The sequence below is a fragment of the Simochromis diagramma genome, unplaced genomic scaffold (genome assembly GCF_900408965.1).
Source record: "Simochromis diagramma unplaced genomic scaffold, fSimDia1.1 OVJJ01000304.1, whole genome shotgun sequence".
Lineage (NCBI taxonomy): Eukaryota > Metazoa > Chordata > Actinopteri > Cichliformes > Cichlidae > Simochromis > Simochromis diagramma.
The window spans coordinates 13153204-13176707 of record NW_024387030.1 but is presented as its reverse complement, the minus strand read 5'-3'; the positions used below and the strand labels follow the sequence as shown (position 1 = coordinate 13176707).

At 43.6% G+C, this 23504-nt stretch overlaps 3 protein-coding genes across 3 annotated transcripts in view; 1 reads left to right on the top strand and 2 right to left on the bottom strand.

The window, feature by feature from the left end:
- Positions 1-7311: 7311 nt before the first annotated feature.
- LOC120739865 (homeobox protein six1b) lies at positions 7312-9732 on the bottom strand. Its single transcript, XM_040041814.1, has 2 exons — positions 8864-9732; positions 7312-8022 (listed from the first exon to the last, which is right to left on the bottom strand). The coding sequence occupies exons 1-2, from the start codon at positions 9421-9423 to the stop codon at positions 7728-7730; spliced, it is 855 nt and encodes a 284-aa protein (XP_039897748.1). The 5' UTR covers positions 9424-9732; the 3' UTR covers positions 7312-7727.
- Positions 9733-15644: 5912 nt separating this feature from the next.
- six4a (SIX homeobox 4a) lies at positions 15645-22360 on the bottom strand. The gene is made up of 3 exons (XM_040041808.1): positions 21504-22360; positions 19184-19884; positions 15645-18095 (listed from the first exon to the last, which is right to left on the bottom strand). The coding sequence occupies exons 1-3, from the start codon at positions 22235-22237 to the stop codon at positions 17488-17490; spliced, it is 2043 nt and encodes a 680-aa protein (XP_039897742.1). The 5' UTR covers positions 22238-22360; the 3' UTR covers positions 15645-17487.
- Positions 22361-22451: 91 nt separating this feature from the next.
- mnat1 (MNAT1 component of CDK activating kinase) overlaps positions 22452-23504 on the top strand; it is a 32608-nt gene continuing 31555 nt past the window's right edge. Inside the window, exon 1 of the mRNA XM_040041812.1 lies at positions 22452-22559. The gene's annotated coding sequence lies outside the window, so the exon portion shown is untranslated. The remainder of the gene's footprint in view (positions 22560-23504) is intronic.

Sequence of the window (23504 nt, the reverse complement as noted above, 5' to 3'; positions counted from 1 at the left end):
TCCACTTTACTAACACTGCTTAACAGAGCACCAATCAGTTAGTGTTTCTTTAAGCATCACTTCTTTAAAATCATTTGGCATTCTGCTGTTGTAAAACCCTCTTATTTATAAAGGAATTAACTCATATGGAATATAGTCAAAGCAGCTTTGAGGACATTTTATCCAGTTTTCATAAGAGGCTTCTCGAAGCTTATCGCATAAAAATCTAGCTGAAATCATCAACAACTGGTGCAGTTTTTGAAGCTTTGGGAAAAGTTTAGTTGTTTTACTAAATGATGTGTAGCTGCTGCTTCTACAGCAGGCATCAGAGGGATGATGAGAGGGATTTTTTAAGGGTGAAATGTTTCTAGCAAACGGGGGCCTTAAATTAGACACTTCACTGATTCTGTTGGATGTGCGATGACAACTCTTCTGTGCATAATTTAGCTGCCGCATAAACCAAACATGCTCCCCACATGTGACAAAGATCCTACTAATCTAGCACTTCAGCCTGTACTTTGGAGGTAGTAAAACAATCTCTCATTTATGCGGACAGAAGAGATACATAGACAGACTGTGTGTGTGTGGGTGTGTGCATGTGTGTGTGTCTGCTGAAGTAGTGCCTACTGTCCAGTGGCAGCTCTGAGCCTAATAACAGAGCTTAGCTGGCATACCAAAGCCAGTGGCACACTGGTGTAGCGGTAACTCAAAGAGAGCCCGGTAATTACCACCGGCCGCTGACACCATGCTGCAAATGCACCAGTCAGCAGTGAGAAGACCAGTGGGGCATTTCGCCTCCCCCTGCTGCCAGAGTGTCCCGGTGATCAGCCCTGGCACATCAGTGGCGAGCAGAATGAAACAGCCTGTTTTCCACCTCTGACTACACGAATATCCGAATTTGTTTTTCCCAACTTTGTTGTTGAACATCAAACATCTTCAGTTTTCCCTTTGCCCCTCGTGTAGACTCACTCTTTTGGACTATAAGCACCAAAAGGGGAGTCATAAAGACTTTCTCTCAGGAGAGGCCCACTAGAAAACATACTGCAGGGCCGGAATGGGAAGTTTATTTTGCTTGGTGCTTGCATATCTGTGGGATGTGGGACTCTGTGCGCAGTGGGCTGCAGGAGCACACCACTTTCTGCACGGAGGAGTTCATCACGTCAGCTCCCTCTCCTCAAATCCTCCTCTTCGTCTTCTTCTTGTAGTAATTTGAATTCATTACCCCTACATCCTCCTGATTTTTAATTTCTTGCTAATCTAAATATTCCATTGTCTGTTTTTCTGTCTTTATCCATCCACGTTTCCCTAAGACACCCTCCCTCTTCCTCTGTCATCTGCAGGCTAAAATAGTCCCAGCAGCTTTTCTCTGGGCCTTTTGTCCCTGCTCAGGGAGACGTTTGGCACACAGAGGATCGTGTTACAACTTTCATTTCCTGAATGTTTTTTTTTTCTTTTTCTTTTTTTCTTCTTCTTCTTTTTTTCTCCTTCTGTGTGGAACCAAGAAGGGTATTTTATCCCACTTTCCAGTATGAAGATGAAGAGCGAGGGGGAGCAAGATGGCAGCTCAGATTCAGGCTGCTGTCACTCCAGCTTCAGCAAACAAATAAAGTACAAACTGCATATAGCTGCAGGGTCCTGGTGGAGGGTAGCTGCAGTGTGGTTTGGGCACAGTGGGTGTGTGGATCATGCGTGTGGAGTTGCGGTGACTGGTTACTTGAGCTATTTGTGAGCCCCAGGATAGGTGAGGCGATGCCTCTTGGGAGCGTGAGGTAGATTTCATTATCCCATATCCCATACCACTTCCTCTTGTTGTGTCTGCCACCCCTGCCCCTCCCTAAAAACCTCTTGAACCCGAAGCAGAGATGTGTCTTTGAGACCTGTGGACCAGTCTTGGCTGGGCATAAAAGCAGAAGAACACACGGCAGAGTGATAACAGTCACTAGCAGGATTATTATTGCGAAATAAATCCTATGAAAAAACAGTGATCCCAGTCATTATGCCTCTAGTTATGTCTGGCACCTTCAGAGATGCCATGAAGGCTGATTTATGTTTTGAACCACAGAGACAGATGCTAGTGTCTCTCGATGCCCGAGGGTGTAACATTAACTGAGCTGCTTTTAGGTATATTTGTAACATGTGGTTGTTTGAGTCAGTAAATGTACTTTTAGGTTTAGTTAACAAATCATCGAATAGACAAGAAAGAGCAATGTGTTAGTCTGTCTTCTACTGCTTTTCAGCTTTTTCACAATCTTTGTTGCTTTGGCAACAATACTTGCCAACTGTTGGCGGCTTTAATGGCACGGAGAAAGAATTGTAAAGCGATCTCCAGCATCTCTTCCACCTGACGTCTTCCAAATTTGTGTTTTAAAGGTTCGGGAAACGTTTCATTCATATGGTCATTTGGAGAAATAATGTTTCAGCTTAGTATCCGTGATATTTTTCTCAAGATTCCAAATCTCCCCACAGATCCCCCCCATATTTGACCTTTTTTCTGGTGCCACTGAAACAGTTTTCATTGCTTTTAGCTCTACACATATACTGATCATTTATCCAGTGTGTGGCTACATACATAAAGTTACATGGCATAGAGTTTTTAATACTTAACTAACTTGTTTAATACCAGTTAAACAATTATGACTTTATTGTGTTATGGTGTAAAATGCTTTAAAAAATACTTTCTGTTTGAACATTATGCTTAATTTTTATACTTACCAGGTCTAGTTAATCCTTAAGCTAGGAGAAACTAAAAATGAATCCCAAAGAAGAGCTCAGGTAGCGGGTGGTTAATTTCCCCATGTCTCTCCTCGCATGCCTTTGTAGGGAATCACTCAGATGAATAAACTGCTGGATTTAGACCCACAGACCAAATTTAATAACTTAATGTTTTGTCACAGGATTTGTTTACAAACTTAAACATGTAGATAAGAAACGTTCTTAAGTCAATTTCACGGACATGCTGGAGTCTCAAAATACACAAAAATTGTGCCAGCCTCCTTTAGACATCCAAGTTCATTTTTTTTATTTTGAAATTTATTCTGTTTGAATAAAGCGGTCGTGGTCAACACTTATACTGCTGCTACTGCTTAGAAACTTCTGCTGTAAAAATGAGGACATGTGTAAATTAACATTTTCATTCGTCTATATATAAAGAAGCCATGGAAGCATCAGTGAACTGATCTTACTAACAAGTGAGCGTCACTGTGGTTTTGTATTATAGTGTGTTTTGACTCATCCTCCACACGCAAAAAGTTCATGTGTGGCCTTTTGTGCCTGTTTGAATAGCGCTGGCTGGTGATTAACAGCATGCAGCTCTTTAGGAAAATGATTTTGCAGGTTTAAAAGGTTTAAAACAGAGAAGAGGGCAGATTTATGTAAATTATTGGATAAGATGGTTTTAATGGACACAGTGTATAAAAAGACAGCAACCTTTACATTTGTAGATTTCAACTGAACTTTCACCATCCAGCAAGAAAGCAATCACACGTTACTTAAGAAGGATATTTGTTTACAACTTCCCCCTACTGAAACGTGCTCTTCCCTCATTTTTATTCTTTCTCTTTCCTTCACAAAACATCCATACCTTCCATCAGCCCTTTTTAAGCTCTGAAAATTACATTAACAAATCCAGTAAGTGCTCACAGGAGTGGACCAAAAACACTCCAGACTGAAGTCACTTTTCTGATCAAAAGTATGAGGCTAATGCGACTATCACCTTTCTCCCCGAGCTCCAAAAATACAGATATCTGATTCTGAGCAACCAGAGCTGGGTTTTGTCTCAGGAAGGGGAGAAGTTATACGAGCCTCTGCCTTCTGGTCAAATTATAAAAAAATTCAAATCCTTTTTTCATAAATGCACGTCTTGTCTTGTCTTCTCCTTTTTTTTCTCTCCCTTTAACACATTAGAGAATTTCCCCCCTCTGTTCATCGGGTAATGTATATGATGCTGTCCTTCATTTGACACACAACATGCTATTTAACACCCTAATAGTACAGGATCGTCTGCAGATCCTCCTCCTCCTCGCGTCTGAGTCCTGGGTCATGCATCACTCACACGACTGGGAAGAAAGAGATAAATATTTCTTTCAGCTCTGTCACATAGAAGCTTCCTGAGCAGCTTCCTACTCTTGTGCGTGGAAGCTGTCTTTGGCTCGCAGCCCCCTACATCAAGATAATTAACATTTTTTTCTGGCAGGGTAGTGTTCTGGAAATATAGCAGACCCCTTGCTGTCTGCATACAGCATGAGTTTTGCTTTAGTCAGTTTTATTTTCTCAGAAAAACACACACACACACACACACACACACACACACACACAGCCTGTATCTGCCTCTGGCTTCGGCTGGGCAGGAACATTGTCAGATCCATGCATCATTGGTAAGAAAATCTCCCTACCTCCCCCCACCTTCCACACCACCACCACCTCCGCCCCTCTGAGGCAGACCTGAAAAGATCCTTTTGTCCCTCATCACCCGCCTAACCCCCACCACCCCTCTCTCCCTCCCGTCCCCGCACCTCTCCCCTCCTCTGACACACACCCCTCATACAGCCTATGCGGTTATAGATACCTGGGATGGTCTCACACCCGGCTCTCTCCCGTACCTGCAGGCACCAGACCGTGCAGAGGTGGCTCAACCAAAAGTTTCCCGGCTTCGGATTTTCTCCTTATACAAGGAGCTCGCTGACTCGGATGCCAGAGAAAACATTAACCCAGCTGAGGCGAGCTCATGTGGGCCACTCTCCGTGTTTATTTGCACACGTCAGGGCCCTTCCTGCTGTTGATTTAGAGCCACTGCCACTTATGCCTATGACAAATGAAATACCCTTTTGATGACTCGGACTCTGTTTGCCATCAGCAGCTGTTGTTACTGGCACTGGGCTGCTCGAGGCTGATGTTACCTCCAGCTTTTGTCATCCAGTCTAAAGGCCGGAGCACGCCCTCCACTTGCACTTGTTACACCGGCCGATGAGAGCAAACACCGGGCTGATACAGCACGCTGATTTATGATCGCAGACTTTGTCCGTCCTGATTCGGAAGCGAGGGATTCGAGCGTGATTAAAAGCGCTGTCAGAGTTTCCGTGCCGCATCGATTTTAGTCTCTTGCACATCCTGAAGGTGACTCTGATAGCCTCTCTCTGTCATGTGGCACAGAGCCTGTGTAATCCTTGCTGTGTCTGTCCTCTGCCGGACATGTTGTCATTAGATTAACAGGTATGAGGAGTCTCTTTGCTGGCTTTGTGATCACCTGTTTGTTAATTTGTGAATATTTAGCCACTCTGTGTGCCAAGAGTGAAGGTCACGTGCTGCGGGCAGAAATATACATGATGCGGAGGACCTCTGCTCTCTGCTGACCTCTGCTGCATGGTAAACACAGGCAATCCTGTGAGAGACTTGGTTGTGTACTGTAATAATAAATGCAGATTTTACGTTATTACTAGATACAGTTGAAACTACTGCCAGAACTTGTTTTCAATAAATCTAATCGTCTCTTTGCTACAGAAGGCTGCAATGCCAAAATAAAAGTCTTTCTTAATCAGATTTTACAAATTAAAACTCTGCATTGTAAACACTTCTTATATATTTACATAAGGAATCGTTTTCTCTGCATTAAGAAAAAATCACTACTTGCATTCTCACTGTTCTTGTGAACTACATTTAATGTCTTTTAACACAAATTTCTGTATAAAGACTTAATATTTTCCCGCTCAGTCATAAATATTTAATGTTACAGAGAAAAGCATCAAGCCCAGTTTTTCCCTGCATTATGTCTCCATCACTCTACATTTTAATGACCGAACAGCTCAGGATTAGAAAAAAGAAATTAAATACTCATACAGCATCATGGATCACACAACCAGTGTATATGTTAGTTAATATTAAAAGAATTTCAGGCAGCTAGCAACATTAAAGCACAACTCCACACATTTACCCATTAGTAGTTGAACTCTTGGTACTTTTGTGAGTACTGTTAGATTCTTACACCGCTGCCAACAGATTACTTTCTCCACCACTGACTTTCATATCGCATAATTAGTTAAAAATGCAAAAAGAATAATGACAAAAAATCTCCCCCCTAACAACCAGCCTTGCTGCGGGTCTGTTAAGGCCCAGCGGGATAAATCTCTCACACACAGCCACGGCGAGCTGTGATGTCTTAGCAGAAATGAAATGCTGAGAGGAGTCGTACCAGTGAGGCCTCTGGGATGGAGAATACCTCAAGGTTTCCTCCACTGAGAGTGGGAGCTGCAGCCCTGCAGCTCTGCAATCTTCGCAATCAGGCAGTAATGCAAGCGGCGACTGTTTCAGATTATGCTCAGGAAATCCTCGGTGCTCTCTGCTCAAAACAATTTACCCTGACATGAGCCCAGAGAGCGCACAGAGGGGGAGGGGGGGGACAAGAGAGCTGTCCTCACCAGATTCCTGCTCTCAGACCACCTTATTATTATTATTATTATTATTATTATTATTATTATTATTATTATTATTAATATTATTATTACTTCTGTTGACCTCTGTGAGAGTAGGTGTGTCTGTTAATGCTCTGATTGTTTTCAGTGGTTACAGCTGTTTGCTTAATGCTAAAGTCCATGTATTTGGTTTTGTTTTCTTTTGGATGCCATAAGTCACTAAACTTTAAGCTATTTTTTTTTTTTTCGCATATGGGATGTTTGCTCATATTTTTTCTGAAAAAAAAAAAGAGGCTGGTAAAGGTTGAACGGTGGCACTTTCTCATGGCCCGGAACCGACAGAGCAAACTCTCAGAGAGAGCAAAGAAAACACGGCAACAAAAAGCCAATGATCCGCAGCAACTGGGCTAAAAAAAATAAAAAATTTAAAAAAAATACGCAAAAAAAAAAAGGGAAGAAAAAAAAACTTTCCTCCTGTAGCCAAACATGTATGATGGAGCAGAGGCGATTTTCAAAAGAGTCAAAGCTGGTTCCTGCGTATACACAACAGCCTCATGACAGACAGCTGCTGATGTTGACTCACATTAGTGTTGAATTAAATTTCCCGTCATGACTCTCGGTTTATTGTTGAAAAGCTGAGAACCCGTAGAACAGGATTTCATCCGTGCTGGAAGGAAAAAAAGCGACTTATAATAATTTCCGATTCAAATCCCACCCGTGCAGATTTGGAGATTTGTTTAGTTGTTGCGCAGTTGTTAGAGGACGGGCTCATTCAAGTCCCCCCAAAAAGAAAAAAAAGAAAAATAATAGAAATCTGTCTTATTAATGGCGTGCTTCCTTTGGTTTGCTTGGATTTATAAAAGGCAATACCAGCCCCCCCCCCCCCCTTTCTCTCTCTCGCTAAATACACAAATAACACAGAGACAAATTAATTAGTTTTGTTTTATTGGAAACTAATTACCATGACTCTAATGAAAACGTTACCTCTTAGTTTCCATAGCAGGAGGTCGCTATATTTTTTTTGTTTGTTATCTTTAACAAAATATCATAAATTAAGCAAACGGGCAGTCCAGTTAAGTGTTTCGTTAAGAGTTTCAGAAAGGTCCTGTTTGTGTGTTTCCATGTGCAGGAGATCAGAAAAGCTCCTGTCGTGGAGGGGGTATATGGGTTAAGCGCCTTAAGGAATTTAGTTCTAACCAAATTTAACGACAGACAAGTCAGTCTATATTATAAGATAGGCTACTATAGTGTTATTTCATACATGTATTTAATCTGATACACTTATCAGTCTTTTTCTTTTTTTTCCTGTTTTCTGTTGTCGAATCTGATCGTCTGACAGCCTCTTTAAGAGCCCAAATCCACAAGACTGGAGGTTAGAGGTCCCAACAAAGAGTCCTGCAGTTGGTGTGGGTGTCCGTGCATGCCGTGCACCGGCTGTGGGGCCCCCAGTCCGGACATGGGGTAAGCGGAGGCCCCGGGGTGGCTCATGTTGCCCTGAAGCAAAAGCGCTGAGTTCTGGTCGGGGCTCTGAGGTGGAGAAAACTCGTCCTCCGAGCTGGACATGAGAGACTTTCCTCCGTCTAGAGGGGACAGCTGGTTCTGTTTGTTGCCGCCTGCGTTGTTGTTTTCGCTGTTCTCCCTGGAAATGACAACAACGGGGAAATTTAGAGAAAAATGCTCTCAGTTTAGTAGATGACATTATATCAGCGAGGCGGGCCTTGAGGAAACGTCTTTATTAGTTTGTAAACGTGGATGGATATTGCGCACAAACCACAGCGTTTTTGCTAACAACGAAATTTGTCCTTTGTGAGAGAGAAATTATTAAAAAAAACATTATTATTGTTCGCCTTCTTATTCTTTTCCTGATTTTTAATTTCACCGCATATTATCTACATTTGCTGATCTGTTTAAAGTAAAAGTCGTGTGTTAGACGCATTTATATCCCCATGTAACCTAATTTAACCTCACAGCCTGACATATTTCAAATTTCCATGGTCTCAAAAAAGTGTCCATATTATTTTATTATGATTTTTTTTTTTGTAAAGAAATTTAAAAAAAGAAGTCACGTTGATGGATTTCAAATTATTTTGGATTACAATTCGAGTCGAGACAAGTCAGGCGTTTTTGAAGTGAGTTCAGCGTTTGACAACATCTCGCTGCTGTTTAACACCTTCACTGTTATCAGGACAGATCTGATGTGGAAACGTGAACACGTCCTAAAATACTCAGTGCGTGGACTTTTTGAGTGAGGTGTTTCGCATGAGAAGGATTTATATTTTTCTCTTTACTTCAGGATTACTTCAGGGCCACGCTGTCAGAGCGCTGTCACTGATTCATTTATATTCTCGCTGCTTGAAGCCACTTACAAAAAGCATTTTTACCAAAGAATAATTTGCTCTTGAAACATGTTTTTAAAAAAAACACTAAACGCTTTCTGCCGTGGAGTGAGACAGCAGCGAGGCTGTGACAGTTTCACGTACCTCTCCTTCGCCTCTGCGGCTCTGTCTCTCTGCCGTCTGTTTTTGAACCAGTTGCTGACCTGCGTGGTGGTCAGTCCTGTGGCCTCGGCCAGCTCCCTCTTTTCCCGCGGGGACGGGTATGGGTTGTGCGTGTACCACTCTCTCAGCACCCCCCTGGATTTCTCCTTAAAGCAGTAGCTTGTCTCCTCACCGTCCCATATCGTGCGGGGCAGCGGGAATTTCCTCCGTACCCGGTACTTCCCTACAGCTCCGAGCGGCCGGCCCCGCAGTTTCTCCGCCTCCACGTAGTGCGCCTTGAGCCAGAGCTGCTGCAGCTTCGGATGGTTGTGCGGGGAAAACTGGTGGCTCTCCAGGATCTTATAAAGCTCTCTGAAGTTCCCCCGATGGAAGGCCACCACCGCCTTGGCTTTGAGGACGCTCTCGTTCTTGTGGAGGTGATCACAAGCGGGCAGCGACCACAGGAAGCGGCCGAGCCTCTCCAGGTTTCCACCCTGCTGCAGCACCTCGCAAACGCACGCCACTTGCTCCTGTGTAAACCCGAAGGACGGTAATATAGACATGATGTCCGGGGCTCAGTCCTCTGCGCTGTTATCCAAAAAGAAGCGGTAGCTGTCGTTGACTTTGTTTATATTCGTTTAATTGTGAGTCCTCGCGGTGCAATCCAGCGCAATCCGACCGCGCTGCACGGGCCTAGAAGCTATCCACTCCACTCCAGCCCCTGATGCGCGCAGCAGATTGGGATGTTGATTGTTGGGACAATTTGTTCCTATTGGAGATATGTCAGGCTTAAAGGGAGCCTCTGCGTTTCGGTGATTGGCTCCCCCTCTGCCCTGCACCCTGTACAGCAGAGCAGGACTGAGTTTGCAGCTCCGTTTCCTCCCCAGAGGCAGTGCGTCAGGGGCTGAAATAGGAGCGCTCCCACCTCCCGCCCCCACAGTCCCTCTCCCGCTTCATCCGAGGGAGCAGAGCAGCACCTAAACACTAATCAATTATTACAGACCTCTTAAAAGTCGCATTAACGTGTTCTGAATGGAGGCTACATCTTCTTTAAACGGTGACTATGGACGGCAGACCTTCCCGCGTGGGACAAAAAACCAAACCACAGAATGCTCTCCCTCCACACGTTATCAGTAATCATAGTCAGTGGAGGGTGAACCCACAAAAACACAGAGCTTTTGGTTTTTGAAGACAGGTTTATGCTCTATTAAAACAGAGATTGTAGTCTGCTTTTATAAACAAATAGTTTTAGGTAGAAACCCAGAAGATTTTTTTTATTTTTTGCTGAAATTTATGTTGTTTTAACCAATCCCAAGTCTTTGTTTTTCTTTTTTCTTTTTCTTTCTGTTTTTATTTTTCGATTTACCATCACTGTGTGTTGTGGACACCATAATTACATGCAGGCTGGACATTTTTGCTTCACCCTCACCTTTGATAGCCTATTAATTAACAAAAGCCGTTTATTTTATGAGGTGATATAATTTAATAAGTTCCTATGATAGCTGGGTCCATTATGCGCCATTACGAACTTCTTTTATACGAGGAACCAACACTACCTGCCAAACGTGTTACGGCCCATAGACCACCAGTAGGAAAACAGCCACTTAAGCGTGTGTGTGTGTGTGTGTGTGTCTGAGAGAGAGAGAGTGTCTGTGTGCGTGTGTGTGTGAGTAAGAGGGAAAGAGAGAGAGGTTGTTAAAATATCATAGTGGACCTTTGCAATTTGCCTAACATCCTCACGACTAATAATAACACATAAACACTTAATACACACTTTATAAAACTGAAATAAAATAAAATCCATCCTGCTGGTGACAAACATTTTGCTGATCCGCGTGAGTCTTAATATTAATATTATAGCCCATCTGGACAAATAAAAGATGCCACTCTTTTGCTTCATTCTCCTTTTCATCACTGGGTTTCTGGAGAGACCCCTTCAGTCTGCAGCCTATACATTTATATTTCAAGGATTAGACGGGCACCGCACTGGCTCCAGTGTTTTCTGCGGGGTGAAACTCTAAACCAATCCATTAGTAAATGAGTTCACTGCGACACTGGTCCTCGGTGGTGCAGTTGTTGGTTTGAGCCATATAGATCACATTTCTTTATCTACACCAGAGTCTGAAACTTAAACCCCCCTTTCAATATGTTATATGGGGCGGGATTGAATTATAATATATACAAAATTTAACCAAAAACAATTTCACAGAAAACGTTTTTGTTTTTGAAGACCTTAGATCTCGCTAAGGCATATTTTTTGTGATAAAGATTTAATGCTTTGAACTCGTTTTAGTGCTGTCAAACTCAGTAAAATGCACTTCTAAAGACTTTCACTCTGGAGCAAGGCTGTAAATCACGCTGTAAGATTTTACGGGCAAACGTGTGAAAAACAAAACGTCTCAATATTCGGGAATATGGGCGAATGTCCAGGCTATTAAATAATAAAAACAGAAAATGAATTCAAAACTGCGGGATAAACATCCACGTGATCGCTTCAGTGCTATGCTGCTATTTGAACTCGCTGAAACGACAGGCCCTTGAAATGCAGCATCTCATTTTCGAGGTCATAAAGACGAGAATTTAATTTGTGTGGTATATTAAATGGAAACACTGCAGAAAAACAAATAATTTATGAAATTTGAAACGAATTGTTTAGCGTGTATTCATTAATTTGAAGCACTTTCCTCTTGGATGGACCGCTGTCTCACCAAGCTCAAATTATAGCTACTGGAAAAAAAAGTATATATTATTGTTTAAAAAAACAGAAAACATTCAAATGTCCACTTTTCTCACACATGCGCAGTTAAAAGCCCAAAACCTCAATTTGATTCAAATGTAACTAATGCTGTGGGATTTATAATGTGGAACAAGAGTAAAAGCGGATACCCTATGCAAAAAACAAACAACAAAACCCTCTGAGGTAGGTGGACACGGGACTAGGCTGGGGTGTAAGCAGCACTCGGGCTGTGTAAAACCCTCAGTGCTTCAGTAAATGAGCTGTCTGATGAGCGGCTCTCGGGTTTCTCTAATATTTCTACCACATTGCGCCGCGCCTCCTCCTTTAACCCGAGCAGCCCGGGGGGCGAGATTATTTCAAGATGTGGACTCTCCCCCTCTGCCACGGCCAGTGCTGGTCTGCTCATACCCCGACAAGGAGTTAATGCAGTACTCGGATAGGCTATCAGTCGTTAGGCCTATTCGTTCCAGGGAGCAGGGATTCCTCATTCTGTACTTTTTTTTCTTTTTGTCCCCACGCTGTCTCATTCGTCCTTTATTAACTTATAAACCCCGACTCCCTTCCTGTGTGCTGCTGAAATCCAGCACCGATTTCACAGAAAAAAATTAAATAAACTTTTTTCCCCCTCTCCCCCCTTCTCTCATTAATCTGGGGTTTATGCGTAAAGGAGGCCATTGATCTGAGCTCTCTGAATTATGCTCTTCCAACTCCTTATTTGGACTAATTAGCCTTTTGACAGCAGCATACACCAGAGCATTTTGTGCAATATTGATTTTAAAAAAAATAGGTGAAATGTCGCACTTTTACTCAATTTCAGTGCGCGACAACTCAAAACAGTGAAAACACTTCATAAAAATGTCATCGTCAAAAAGACAAAAGAGAGGGGTGGTGGGGGGTAAGTTTCCTATTGTAGGGTTAATTTTTTCCCCTCAAATATAGAGGAAAATTGAAACGAGCACTGGCTCACTTAACAGATGGTTTTCAGTCTGTCTAAATCCAAAGTGCTATTTCAGCTGTATGGACTGGAACAAAGCCGATGCTGTTTAAATTGAGTGAAAAATGTCAGATTTAGTCTCCATGGTGTTTGAGCATTGTGGGGGTTTTTCCCCTTAAAGGAAAATGTCACTCCAACAACATGTATTTAACATGAATCATTTATTTATTTAAAGAAAAAAATCCCAAATCAACAACGCATAGGTGGATTCCGGTTATGAGTGACGCCTGGTATTTCTTAGTTTCATATGGCAGCTCACATATGACTGACTCCACATTTAGCAACAGATTAATTAAATATAAGTAAATATAAGTAAACCCTTTCGTTGCATCGGAGATTTGCCCATTCAAGATGCTCTAAATGTCTCTTCGATTAGGAGTAAAAGAGGTTTATCCGGTTATGTGGATGGCAGTTTAAAAAAAAAAAGGCAGCTCCTTCTCTCAAAACAAAACACAACTGTTGACATGAGTGAGTTAAATGAAATTGGAGCTGCAATTATCAGCTTAACAGAGTTTCCTGTCATGTTGGAAAATTAGACCTGGTACAAGTGTACTGGGGTTAGACCCCCTCCACCACTGCCACCATCACCACTCACCCACCCGCCCCTCCTCATCAAAATCATTACGCATTTCCTCAGAGGACCACCTCCACAAATATGCAATTACGGCCTTGGCTTTTACTGCGCTCTGCTCGGTAAACACGCTCCGGGCATGTGGAGGAGCACATGCCCATGTTTTAGAGAAACTCTTTTCTTGGATGGATAAACAAACGAGGTCGGCAGACCAATCCATAAACAAACAAACAAAACAAAAAATTTAAAAAGGGAACAATTTCAACGTGATGTGCCGGGGAGCCATGTGTGCCTTCTGGCAGGGAGGGGGCGCCATGACAATACTTCGCATCCGAGTCCAAATGTAAAACCCTGAGAGGATGGAGGATGAGCTGGTATTTGGGTATTAGGAGTCGCGCAGTTGTGTGGCAGGTGTGCGGGTGCGCCTTATGGTCTGCATTGGTCACTTCAGTCCTCATGTGCGCAGCTCCTGTTACAAAGTGGTGTTTTTTTCTCTTTGGGAAATACCTTTGACCACTGTGGTGTGCACTTGATGCTGCCTCCCAGCTGCTGCCCCTGAGTGTGTGTGCGTGTGTGTGTGTGTGTGTGTGTGTGTGTGTGTGTGTGTGTGTGTGTGAGAGGAGAGAGAGAGAGAGAGAGAGAGAGAGAGAATGTGAGTGCATCACACAAACACTCAGACTCACACATGCACACTTAAAGCTGTCCTCATGAGTTATGTTTTCTGTCCTTGTGCTCCAGAACAAAGCAGTGAATCATGCTGTTTGCATCCCCCCCACCCCATCTCTTGCCACACTGGGTGATGCAGCAGACATGTGTGCATACCTCACACTCTGCCAAACAACAACTTAGGAGGTAAAAGAAAACTCTACAAGGTCATTATTTCCCCTCCATAGTTCAAACACTGCCACATACTTTCCACAGCCCGGCTGGAGCCAGCAGACTGTTTGTGCCAGGACCGGGGCTCGGCCTGTATGGTGGGTCTGTACAGGGCAGGCTGGTACCCGCTGACCCCTGCCCTCTCATTAGTGGGACGTGGAGCAGCGGAGTACCGTGCTCCCCAGGTCATGTTACATATGGCTTGCAGTCTGCTGCGCCGCATTAAATGTCAGCTTTGAAACCATCTGAAAGATCAGAGGTCAGTGTTTTTAATAAGGCCAGAGTTCTGGGGGAGTTCCCTCCTTTTTAACTGCTCGCCTGAGTATGTTTCACGTTGCGTGTTTGAAATTGTGGACAAAATGATCCACTGCACTGTTTGGTTAGGCGTTGGGGATGTCCTGGGGTTTTTTTCTTTGTTTTTGCTCATAAAAAAGCATTTTATTTATGAAATCTTTAAACATTCTGCTGCAGAAATCCAAACACGCCATCTTTGTGGCAGCGCTTATTTTCCTTTTCTGCTGAATTCATAGGCACAATACACAAAGGTGGAATTTGGAGTTTTCTGTTCCCCCTCTCCACCCTCCTCTCCCCTCCCCGTGAGATCCACAGACTATGGGATCCTGCTGCAAATGGGATATTGTTCTGGGCTCCAACAAAGCTGTTTTCACCCTCTTCAATATTACAGGAGGAGCTACCTGATACCTAACAATCAGCTAATCCACTGCCCATGGCAACGAGGTCACCTGTGCACAGGTAACTTTATCCAGGTTGCCTGCCTCTCTCTCCCTTTCCCGATAGTCCCTGCCATTTTTCTTCTCCCCCTCTCTGTGACTCAACAGTGAGCACAGACAAACAGCCTCTGTTTATTTAGGTCATCAGCTAGATCATATATAACTCCCGTAGCCAGGATTCGCCGAGCAAGGACGACTCCTATAATCCAGCACAGACACACACTGCAGAAAATAAAAAAATCCCCTGCTGTTCATTCATTTGTCAAACTTTGTCTCCATCTTATCTCTCCAGTGCTGGTTTGGTCAGGTGCCCATTGCGCGAACAAGTATTGGCTTGTGATTCATGAATTCACAGCGAATCCCCTCAAGCCTTGAGAAGAGCCTCGGCTCTTTTCTGGATCGACTCTGTGTCTGTGAGTGACAGCACCTCAGATTCATTCTTCCACATGTTGAAGTTAGGGAGTGGGGGATTTGGCCTTCGCTCAGGGAAAAGACCATTGGATTGGACTGAGCTGTGGGGAGCTGCAGACCCCCCACCCAAAAGGAGCTTTACCTCTGGAAATCTCATTGCTGTTTATTTGAATTACAGAGACTGAGATGAGAAAAGGAGGCCTAATGAACTCCAGGTTGCCAGGCATGTGCAAACGATCACTGCAGGTTTGCAGAGAGCTGCACCAGGCTCGCTGGATTAAAGTGTGCCAGTTCACCCCTCCCCAACCCCGTATCCTCACAATCTGGCTGCACAGGACTCCAAAACACTGAGATGAGATGTTCTTTTTGTCCATCATAAACTTCCATTTATCTCAGACATGCTGTGACGAAAGAGAATTAAATAACGCTATTAGTCATCTTCTAGAAAGAATTAAAAATGCCTGTTTTCCGTTTTTATAAATATAAACTTTTATTGCAGTATGGAGATTTAGAAAAATACATTCACATAATTTCAGATAACAAACATATAATTCAAACTAAGATTAAAAAACAAAAAGCAACAAAGACAAAAAAAAAAAGACTATCTTTTGCCCACAACTCGTTTTTGGTTTATGACATTAAAGCACTGAGGATACTTTCACTGAAATGCCCGCTCAAATGAGAGGATCATGTCACAGATCCTCAAGAAAAGTGTTACGAGGCCACTAGCATGTAGATCCACTGATAAATATGCATGGTGCGAGTTGGCCGTGAGGTTGAAATGTCCCGCATACGGTCACGTATGAAAGCGAGAACTCCTGCTGTGAAAAGCAAATGGGCTCTGCACTCCTGTGTCTTTCCCTCAGTTGATACCCGACTAATGTCCCGGCGACGGTGACTGTGGGAAATCTCTGAAGCTGCGTGGCAACGCACGAGCCGCAACAGAGCTTCATTTTATGTTAGTCACAAGACAAAGATTAAAAAAGTACAAGGCACAAGTGTCCCAAACACGATGATGCCACGCAAAGAGAAATGACCACAATCTCTCTCTGTTTTTAAAGTGGGACGATTTAAAAAACAAAAACACAATTTGTCCACTTAGTCACGTCCATAACTTCTGTCCCTTTGCTGCTTATACTTTTCGAAAGCATACGTGATGTTTGCACCTGGTTTTTACAGAAAAAATATAATTCGTGATCACTGACATCATGGAGACGGGTCATAATGGAAGATGATACAGCACGGTGTCACCACATCAAGTTGACATACTATTAGCTGCAGCATTAGAAAAAACATGTGACGTCCAGCGTGCGAGCTGACCTTTTTGATCATCGTTCATATGCTGGTCTCACAGGTTGATGATGAGGCTTGAAATAGGAGCCATTGCCGAGAGGGTTGTGCGTTTGTTGAGGTGTGTCACACATGACAAAACCCTCAACACAAAGGCTGTTTGAAACACATCCGTTGTATTGTCACTATGGTAGTGCAAATGCCAAAACAGGCCAATGCCATTGTGTATGTTAAGTAGCAGAAAGGCACATTTTGTCTTAAATGTTGTCCCATTTTTGAACCCTCCCAGCTCATTTGGTATGAGTTAAAGCACAAAAAGCTGCACTTTTTAGTACTGATTTGTGAGGCTTTTGTAGACAATCTAAAGTGCTTACTGAAGGACACTCCCCCACCCCCAAATCAGCAGCTTTGTGTGTTTAGTGACCTATTCTCTTTATAAACGCGTGTGCAGTCCTTCAGTAAAGCTGTTGCTGTTTAACTGACCATTATCATAGAGGCTCGCTTGCTGTTCCCCCTACAGCATGACCTTTTTGGTTTGACCCAGATGACGCATTTAGTTTGGAGGAACATCCTTGTCACATGACTCGAGGCTTTCCAGCACCTGCTTCTGCAGATCAAATCCACTCAACAGGAAGTAGCAGGTGCAGTCTATAAAAATGCACATTTAGACACGGCTTAAACGCTTACAGCAACGTCTTCTGTTAGCACATCACCATCGTAATGTTTCGTCTTAAGAAGCTGGGCTTTTAAAACATGTCACAGGCTTTTTTTTATTATTATTATTTCGTGATAAACTGATAAAGCCCACCTACTAGGCTCCTCTCTGACTTGAGTGCATTGTAAAAGTCAAATGAATGCAAATAATTTAACATTGAAAAGGAAATGAATGTTTTTTTTAAAAAAAAACAAAAAACAAAAAAACAACCCACACACACGCACACAAAAAGGAGTAAAAAGATTCATCATATCACTGCTTGGGCGGACTTGAGTGCTTCTGCAAAAGGGAGAGGTTTGAGGTTAAAGGTCAGCCATGTCCTCATCCATCTGCACTGTCTGTAGTTTGGCCAGCTCCTTTCCCTCCGTAGCCTCCATCTCCCCACACATTGCCCGCACCATTTCGTTCATGCTTCCTGAACCCGAGCCATCCACCTTGCTCTCTGAAAGGTTCATGTAGTTGTTGTTCATGCCGGGGCCCATCAGGTGTGAGGACGGTGCCCCTCGGACCTCGTGGCCCCCAAGGTACTCTGTGGGCTGGAGGTGGTGGTTGCTCGGTTCTGTTTGAGCCATCAGGGGTGTGCTGACAGTGAGGGTGGTGTAGACCTCTGAGTCCGGGCTGGATGAGCTGACGGCAGTGACCTCGGCGGTTGAGGCGGGACCTCGGCTGGAGGAAATCTCTTCTGAACCGGAGTAGTTGATTTGACCACTGGGGTCCAAGTGGAGCCCGTGATGGTACGAGGAATAAACACCTCCCTCCAGAGGCTCCTTCTTGATGGATGGCTGGCCGCTATTGCTCATGCTGTAGAGAACCGTACTGTGGTGCAAAGATGCCATGGTCAGTTTGTCCTGCTGCTCGAATGAGTCGCCACTGGAGGAACTCACTGCTACATTATTCAGAGCCATGGTACCTGTGGTGATACAACAATAGATCAATACATATATCTTTCTCCAGTTTGGCTGCAGTAGATCCCCTTCCCGCTGCCTGATCCCCTCTTCGGTTCTTGCAGTATTATGCGTTCCATTTACAGCAGGCCTTGGCCGCAAAATTGCTGTTGTGTGTCTTACACACTTTGAGGACGTTAAGATCGACCCTGGAGTTGCACCAGAGAACAAATGAATAACGCTGCCAGAACTCAAGAGAAAGCTGCAATTTTCTGTTTTTTTTTCTTCTTCTTCTTCTAATTATTCATCCTGGTTTACATTCTCTGCTTCATGTCAAAGTAAGTGCTGTAATGGCTTATTCCCTGTTAGTGCATTTCATGGCCTCTGATTGTCTGCAACATATTTCCCCTCCCCTGCTCTGGAGATCAAGAGCGTAATGATGATGAGTGATGGTGACTTCAGAACTTGTTTTTATCCATCTCTGGGGTTTTAAAAGGACCACCACTTCTATATATGTGTGTGTGTGTGTGCGTGCCCCTTCTATATTTCTTCTGGTCTGTGTTATGTGCACCATCAGCCCCTTGGGCTATGGCCCAAACACAGACAAGCCAATAAAGCAGGTCAGATATATTGGGTGGGTGTAGTAGAGACCTGTTGACAAACCACTGGGGACATTTAAGGAGGGGAAAGAGCAACAATCACGTATTATAATGCAAGGTGGTATAAGGCTGTGATTTCTGTGATATAGATTTAATTCAGATCTTCATTCTGATACAACATTGGATTCTGTTTTTGTACTTTTGTTGACTTTAAAAGTATATAAGGACAGTTTGATTCATATATAACTGTCTGCTATTAAAATCAACAGCAGATGGCTCTGATTTTTATCTAAAAATCTTTTATCGCCCTTATGAGACATTGTTGCTTCCTTAGTGAGAATAGTTAAAGTACAATTATTCTTAGCATAGTTATATTTGTATCCATGTCCATTCTGACTCAGTCTCTTCCATGAACATTTCAGCTACACATGACCACGTAACCTCTAAAGGTAAAAAAGAAGATCAAAGTATTAAAATCGAATCATCTTAGACAGCAAATCACTTCATGAACCCACCTTGTTGTGTAATTGTTGAAGAAGAGGAGGCAGAAGAAAGCTGCAGGGGAGGAAGACCTACGTCGCTGTTGAGTAATGAGCTGCCATCGCTGTCAGAGACTCCACTTGGTACCTGGACCAGGCTGTAGCCACCCAGCTGCAGAGCGCCTGATGGGGAGCTGAATGTCAGAACAGAGGAGCCGCCATTCTGGGCAGCCATGGTGTGAACCCCTTCCAGCTTCACCTCTGACCCATTCACACAGCCAGCGTAAGATGCATATGGCAGGGTGGACTCCTCAGCATTCCCTAGTCCTTTGTCCTGTCCTGTCTGCATCTGCATGTCCACTCCAGAGCCCCCCAGCAGCACCCCTCCAGAGGGTCTCAGAGGGTTAAATGCCAGGGGCTGGATGCCCAAATTGAGCCCGTTGAAGAGGATGTTTCCAGGTGAGTGGAGGTAAGATGATCCACCATTGTGAAATACAGTAGAGGGCGTGTTACTGGTCACTAGACTTCCATTGTAGAGACCGCCACTGCTGGATCCAGGAGGCATCTTGATGTCCCCGATCTGTTGGATGACCACCCCACTGTCCAGAGGTCCCGTCTGAATAGGAAGGTTCCCGTGGGTTATCACCCCATCTGAAGAATTGGAGAGAGGACGAGGAGACAGCTCCTCCTGGCCTTTACTGGACTCATCCTCTGTGCTGTGGTTTCCATCTGATTCACTGTAGAAAAACAAAAGAGGAGGGAGAAAGATGGCAAATGGTGTGTAACAAAACAGAGGAAAATAAAAAGGGAAAATTTGTGTACCATTTGTATATGTTTCTGGGAAGGAAGAACACTATAAACACCGACACAATTAGACCATAAACTCGTATAATGGAATTCATTTCATTTCCACCCACATTTTGCTTTTAAGCCAGAGCACACAGACTCACATTTATTGCTGGGTTATTACAAAGCTTTGAAGGCAGGCTGTGTCTGTGTAGCCCTCTTACCTCATGGAGAGCTGCATGGACAACAACCAGGCAGCGTCAACAACCGTGCAACCATTTGGCGCAATAAATTCTGGAGTGACAAAATGCCAGCTCTGACAGGACAAATGGCTTCAAGTATTTATTTATTTGTTTTGCCTCTGATTTGGGACGTTCCAATGAAAATTCTTATTTTTAATTTTCCAAGAATAACAAAGTGAAAGAATAGGAGCAGCTATATTAGCAGCCTCATTTTGTTTACTAGCCCCCTTTTAAAAGACTGATTAAAACAGCTGCACCACTTCACACCCCCACTCCCCCCTAAGGGACACACACACACACACAAACACACACGCATCTAAACCCACCACTTCCAGGAAAATATAAAAGGGTGTCACAAGTTTAAAAAAAAAAAAAAAAAACAGGGGAAAAAAAGAGAAAGAAATTCAAGGTTTATAAAGATTTAAAAACTTTGAAATTATTATTTTTTTACTGGCGATTTTAAGACAGCTTACAATGGTGTGTATATGCCTCTGTGTGTGCGCGCGTTCGTGCGCGTGTGTGGTTAGAGAGACAGAGGGGTCACCTCCACCAGGTGTGCGTCATCTTTGTTCACTCAGAGGGAAACATGAAAGAATAGCGTGCACATGTCAGTCTGTTTGTCTGCGGGATTATGAAATGAAGCGCAGGAGTTGATGGAAGCTCTGAGATCCTTTCTTGATCCAAAAGGAAGAAGGGGAGGGCAAAAAAAAGAAGTCATGATCATGAAAATGATTTATGTGCTGCTGGGTACACGCGCACCCCCAAGTGTGTGCGTGCGCGCGCTCAAACACACGCACACACACCACGAATAGATAAGAAGATATTAACCTTTCAAGTCATCTTTTGAACCGTCTCATTAAAGTTGCCCACTCCCCGCGTCTGATAGTTTAATCGCTGAAGTGTGTATTTTGTTGCTTATGGTTTCCATGCCTCTTAGCACCAACGCACTTGAAACTTGATCTGAATGGCAACAGCTTCATATTTCAAAACATTAAAAGCGTGCTCCTTACCCCTTTACAAATAAATTTTTGTGTTTCTGAACTATGAATAGTTAATGATTTAAATTGTTCGTTCTTATTTGTGAGGCCGGCAAGACGATTATGAAATACACTCGGTATTGTCAGTAATCGAACTTGGTCCAACTGCATAATATAGCCGCTTTTCCATTAAAAAAACAACAACTTTTAAATACTTGGTAAAGTTAATCGGCGTTCATTTTAATTAAAGGGCCTTTTACGCACATAATCTTCAGAAGTAAAATTTATTGCCGTTTGATGAGCGATCTGTGACGGGAAAAGGTCTGTGGCGTGCTCCTTTTGTTGCCTCACCTTTTTGATTGTGCTTCCGACGGGTTTCTGTCTCTCTGTCTCCTGTTTTTGAACCAGTTGCTGACCTGGGTCAAGGAGAGTCCGGTTATCTTGGCGAGATTTCTTTTCTCCGCTGGAGACGGGTACCTATTTTGATTATACAGATCCTTCAGTGCGTTCCGCGACCTCTCCTTGAAACAATAAACAGTCTCCTCGCCGTCCCAGATAGTCCTGGGGAGAGGATACTTTCTCCGGATTCGGTACTTGTCCACTGCGCCCAGGGGTCTACCCCGCGCCTTCTCCGCCTCGGTGTACCGCGCTTTGTACCACAGATCTTGCAGAAAGGTGTGGTTGGACGGACTAAAACTGTGGTTCTCCAAAATACTGTACAGCTCCTGATATCGAGCCTGATGGAAAGCTACGAGGGCTTGAGCTTTCAGGATGCTTTCGTTGCCCCGTAGCAGGTCACTCTGTGGCAGGGACCACAGGAACCTGGCCAGCCGGTCCACATTGCCTCCCTGCTGCAGTGCCTCGCAGACACACGCCACTTGCTCCGGGGAGAAAGCAAGAGAGGAAGCGGCATTCACCAACAGCTCAGTGCGCACCGCGTCAGTGCTGGGAGTCGTGCGCTCCATGGGCAACTCCGCCGCGTCCAGCGCCACAAGCTTGATGCACTCCCGCGTATCCACCTCCTTCACATTTTCCCTCTTGATGTCATTTGCTGTTGTGACTTCTCCGGCAGAAGAAGAAGACATTTTTTTTTTTGGTTCAAGCCTTCCCTGGTAAAGTCACTCCTCCCCGCTCGATCAGGTTACCTCCTCGCCATGCGAATGCGATCGGATATCTGACAGCAGCTGTAAGTAGATATCTCTCTCCCCTTTTCCTTCCAACGTGACTTTTACTCTGCGGGGACTGGAGCTGGAGGGAGACACGGTGGGGTCTATCTACAGGAGCGCCTCGCTATTGGCCGTCGAGGGCCCGTAAGGGAGGAGCAAGCATGGATTCAGACGCGAATGTTTGGTTTCCAGCTGTCAGTCATATAACTTCCAGTAGATTAACGTAGCTCACCTGTGCAAGGTGAGTGCTTTTGTGATCGTGGGAACGGGATATCTTTGTTGTCTGTATTGTCAGGAGATCATTTGTCTGTAGGTATGCACATAAAAGAATGTTTTATTTCCATCTCGATGTATGGAAATCCAAACGGAAGTAATGCTGGGAATACTGTCACTCACTTTATTTAGCCAGTTTACATTTATTTTGACAATTTTAAAGTAACAAATGTTAACAAAAAATAGATATCAGATTTACTCACACTTTAAATTTGTTTTTATTGTTATTTCAGGAATGAAGGTAATAAAGTTTCAGCACAGATCCTGCTTTAAGTGGCTATTGCGAGGTTGTAGCCTACCCCTCCCACCAAAGACTGGATCAGAATACTATAAGCGACCAAAGTAATGTCAGAAAAAAAAACAGCACACCCCTATGAAAATGTAGCCCGTCCCTTCAAAGATATCATATGAGGACTAGACCTCAGATTTCTCTCAAGAGTAGCTCATTCCCAAATCAGGTGATCTGTCTAGCATCAGGTAACAGGTGTCCAACACCACATCATTACTGATATTTGAACTTTAAATTATGTTTTCATTGAATCTTTTATAGTAAAAGAGTCTCAGATCGTCTTAACAATTACTAGCATCCACATATAGTCAATAAACTATTATAGCTCAAGCACTGGGAGGAATGAAAACTAAAAATATTTAAATATCAAACTAATTCCTACGAAGTTCACGTTTTCTCGCAATGATTTCATAAAACTAACTTAATGTAACTTATGAGTTGTTTTCCCAAATTCACAATCATCCAGAAACGATATGATGTCAGAAACCCAGGGAAACAATGTCTGGGTTGATTTTTGTTTTTAATTATGTTTCTGCTCAGACTTACAAGATCATATGCAAGTTTTTTTTTTTGTTATATTTACTCGACTACTACAATTACTACTACTATTACTACTAGCTAAAG

Coding starts and splice junctions, on each gene's coding strand:
- six4a (XM_040041808.1), bottom strand. CDS start 22,237: ATGTCTTCTTCTTCTGCCGGAGAAGTCACAACAGCAAATGACATCAAG. Junction 19,885..21,503: donor TCGGAAGCACAATCAAAAAG/GTGAGGCAACAA, acceptor GTTTTTCTACAG/TGAATCAGATGGAAACCACA. Junction 18,096..19,183: donor TTCAACAATTACACAACAAG/GTGGGTTCATGA, acceptor GTATCACCACAG/GTACCATGGCTCTGAATAAT.
- LOC120739865 (XM_040041814.1), bottom strand. CDS start 9,423: ATGTCTATATTACCGTCCTTCGGGTTTACACAGGAGCAAGTGGCGTGC. Junction 8,023..8,863: donor GCCGCAGAGGCGAAGGAGAG/GTACGTGAAACT, acceptor TGTCATTTCCAG/GGAGAACAGCGAAAACAACA.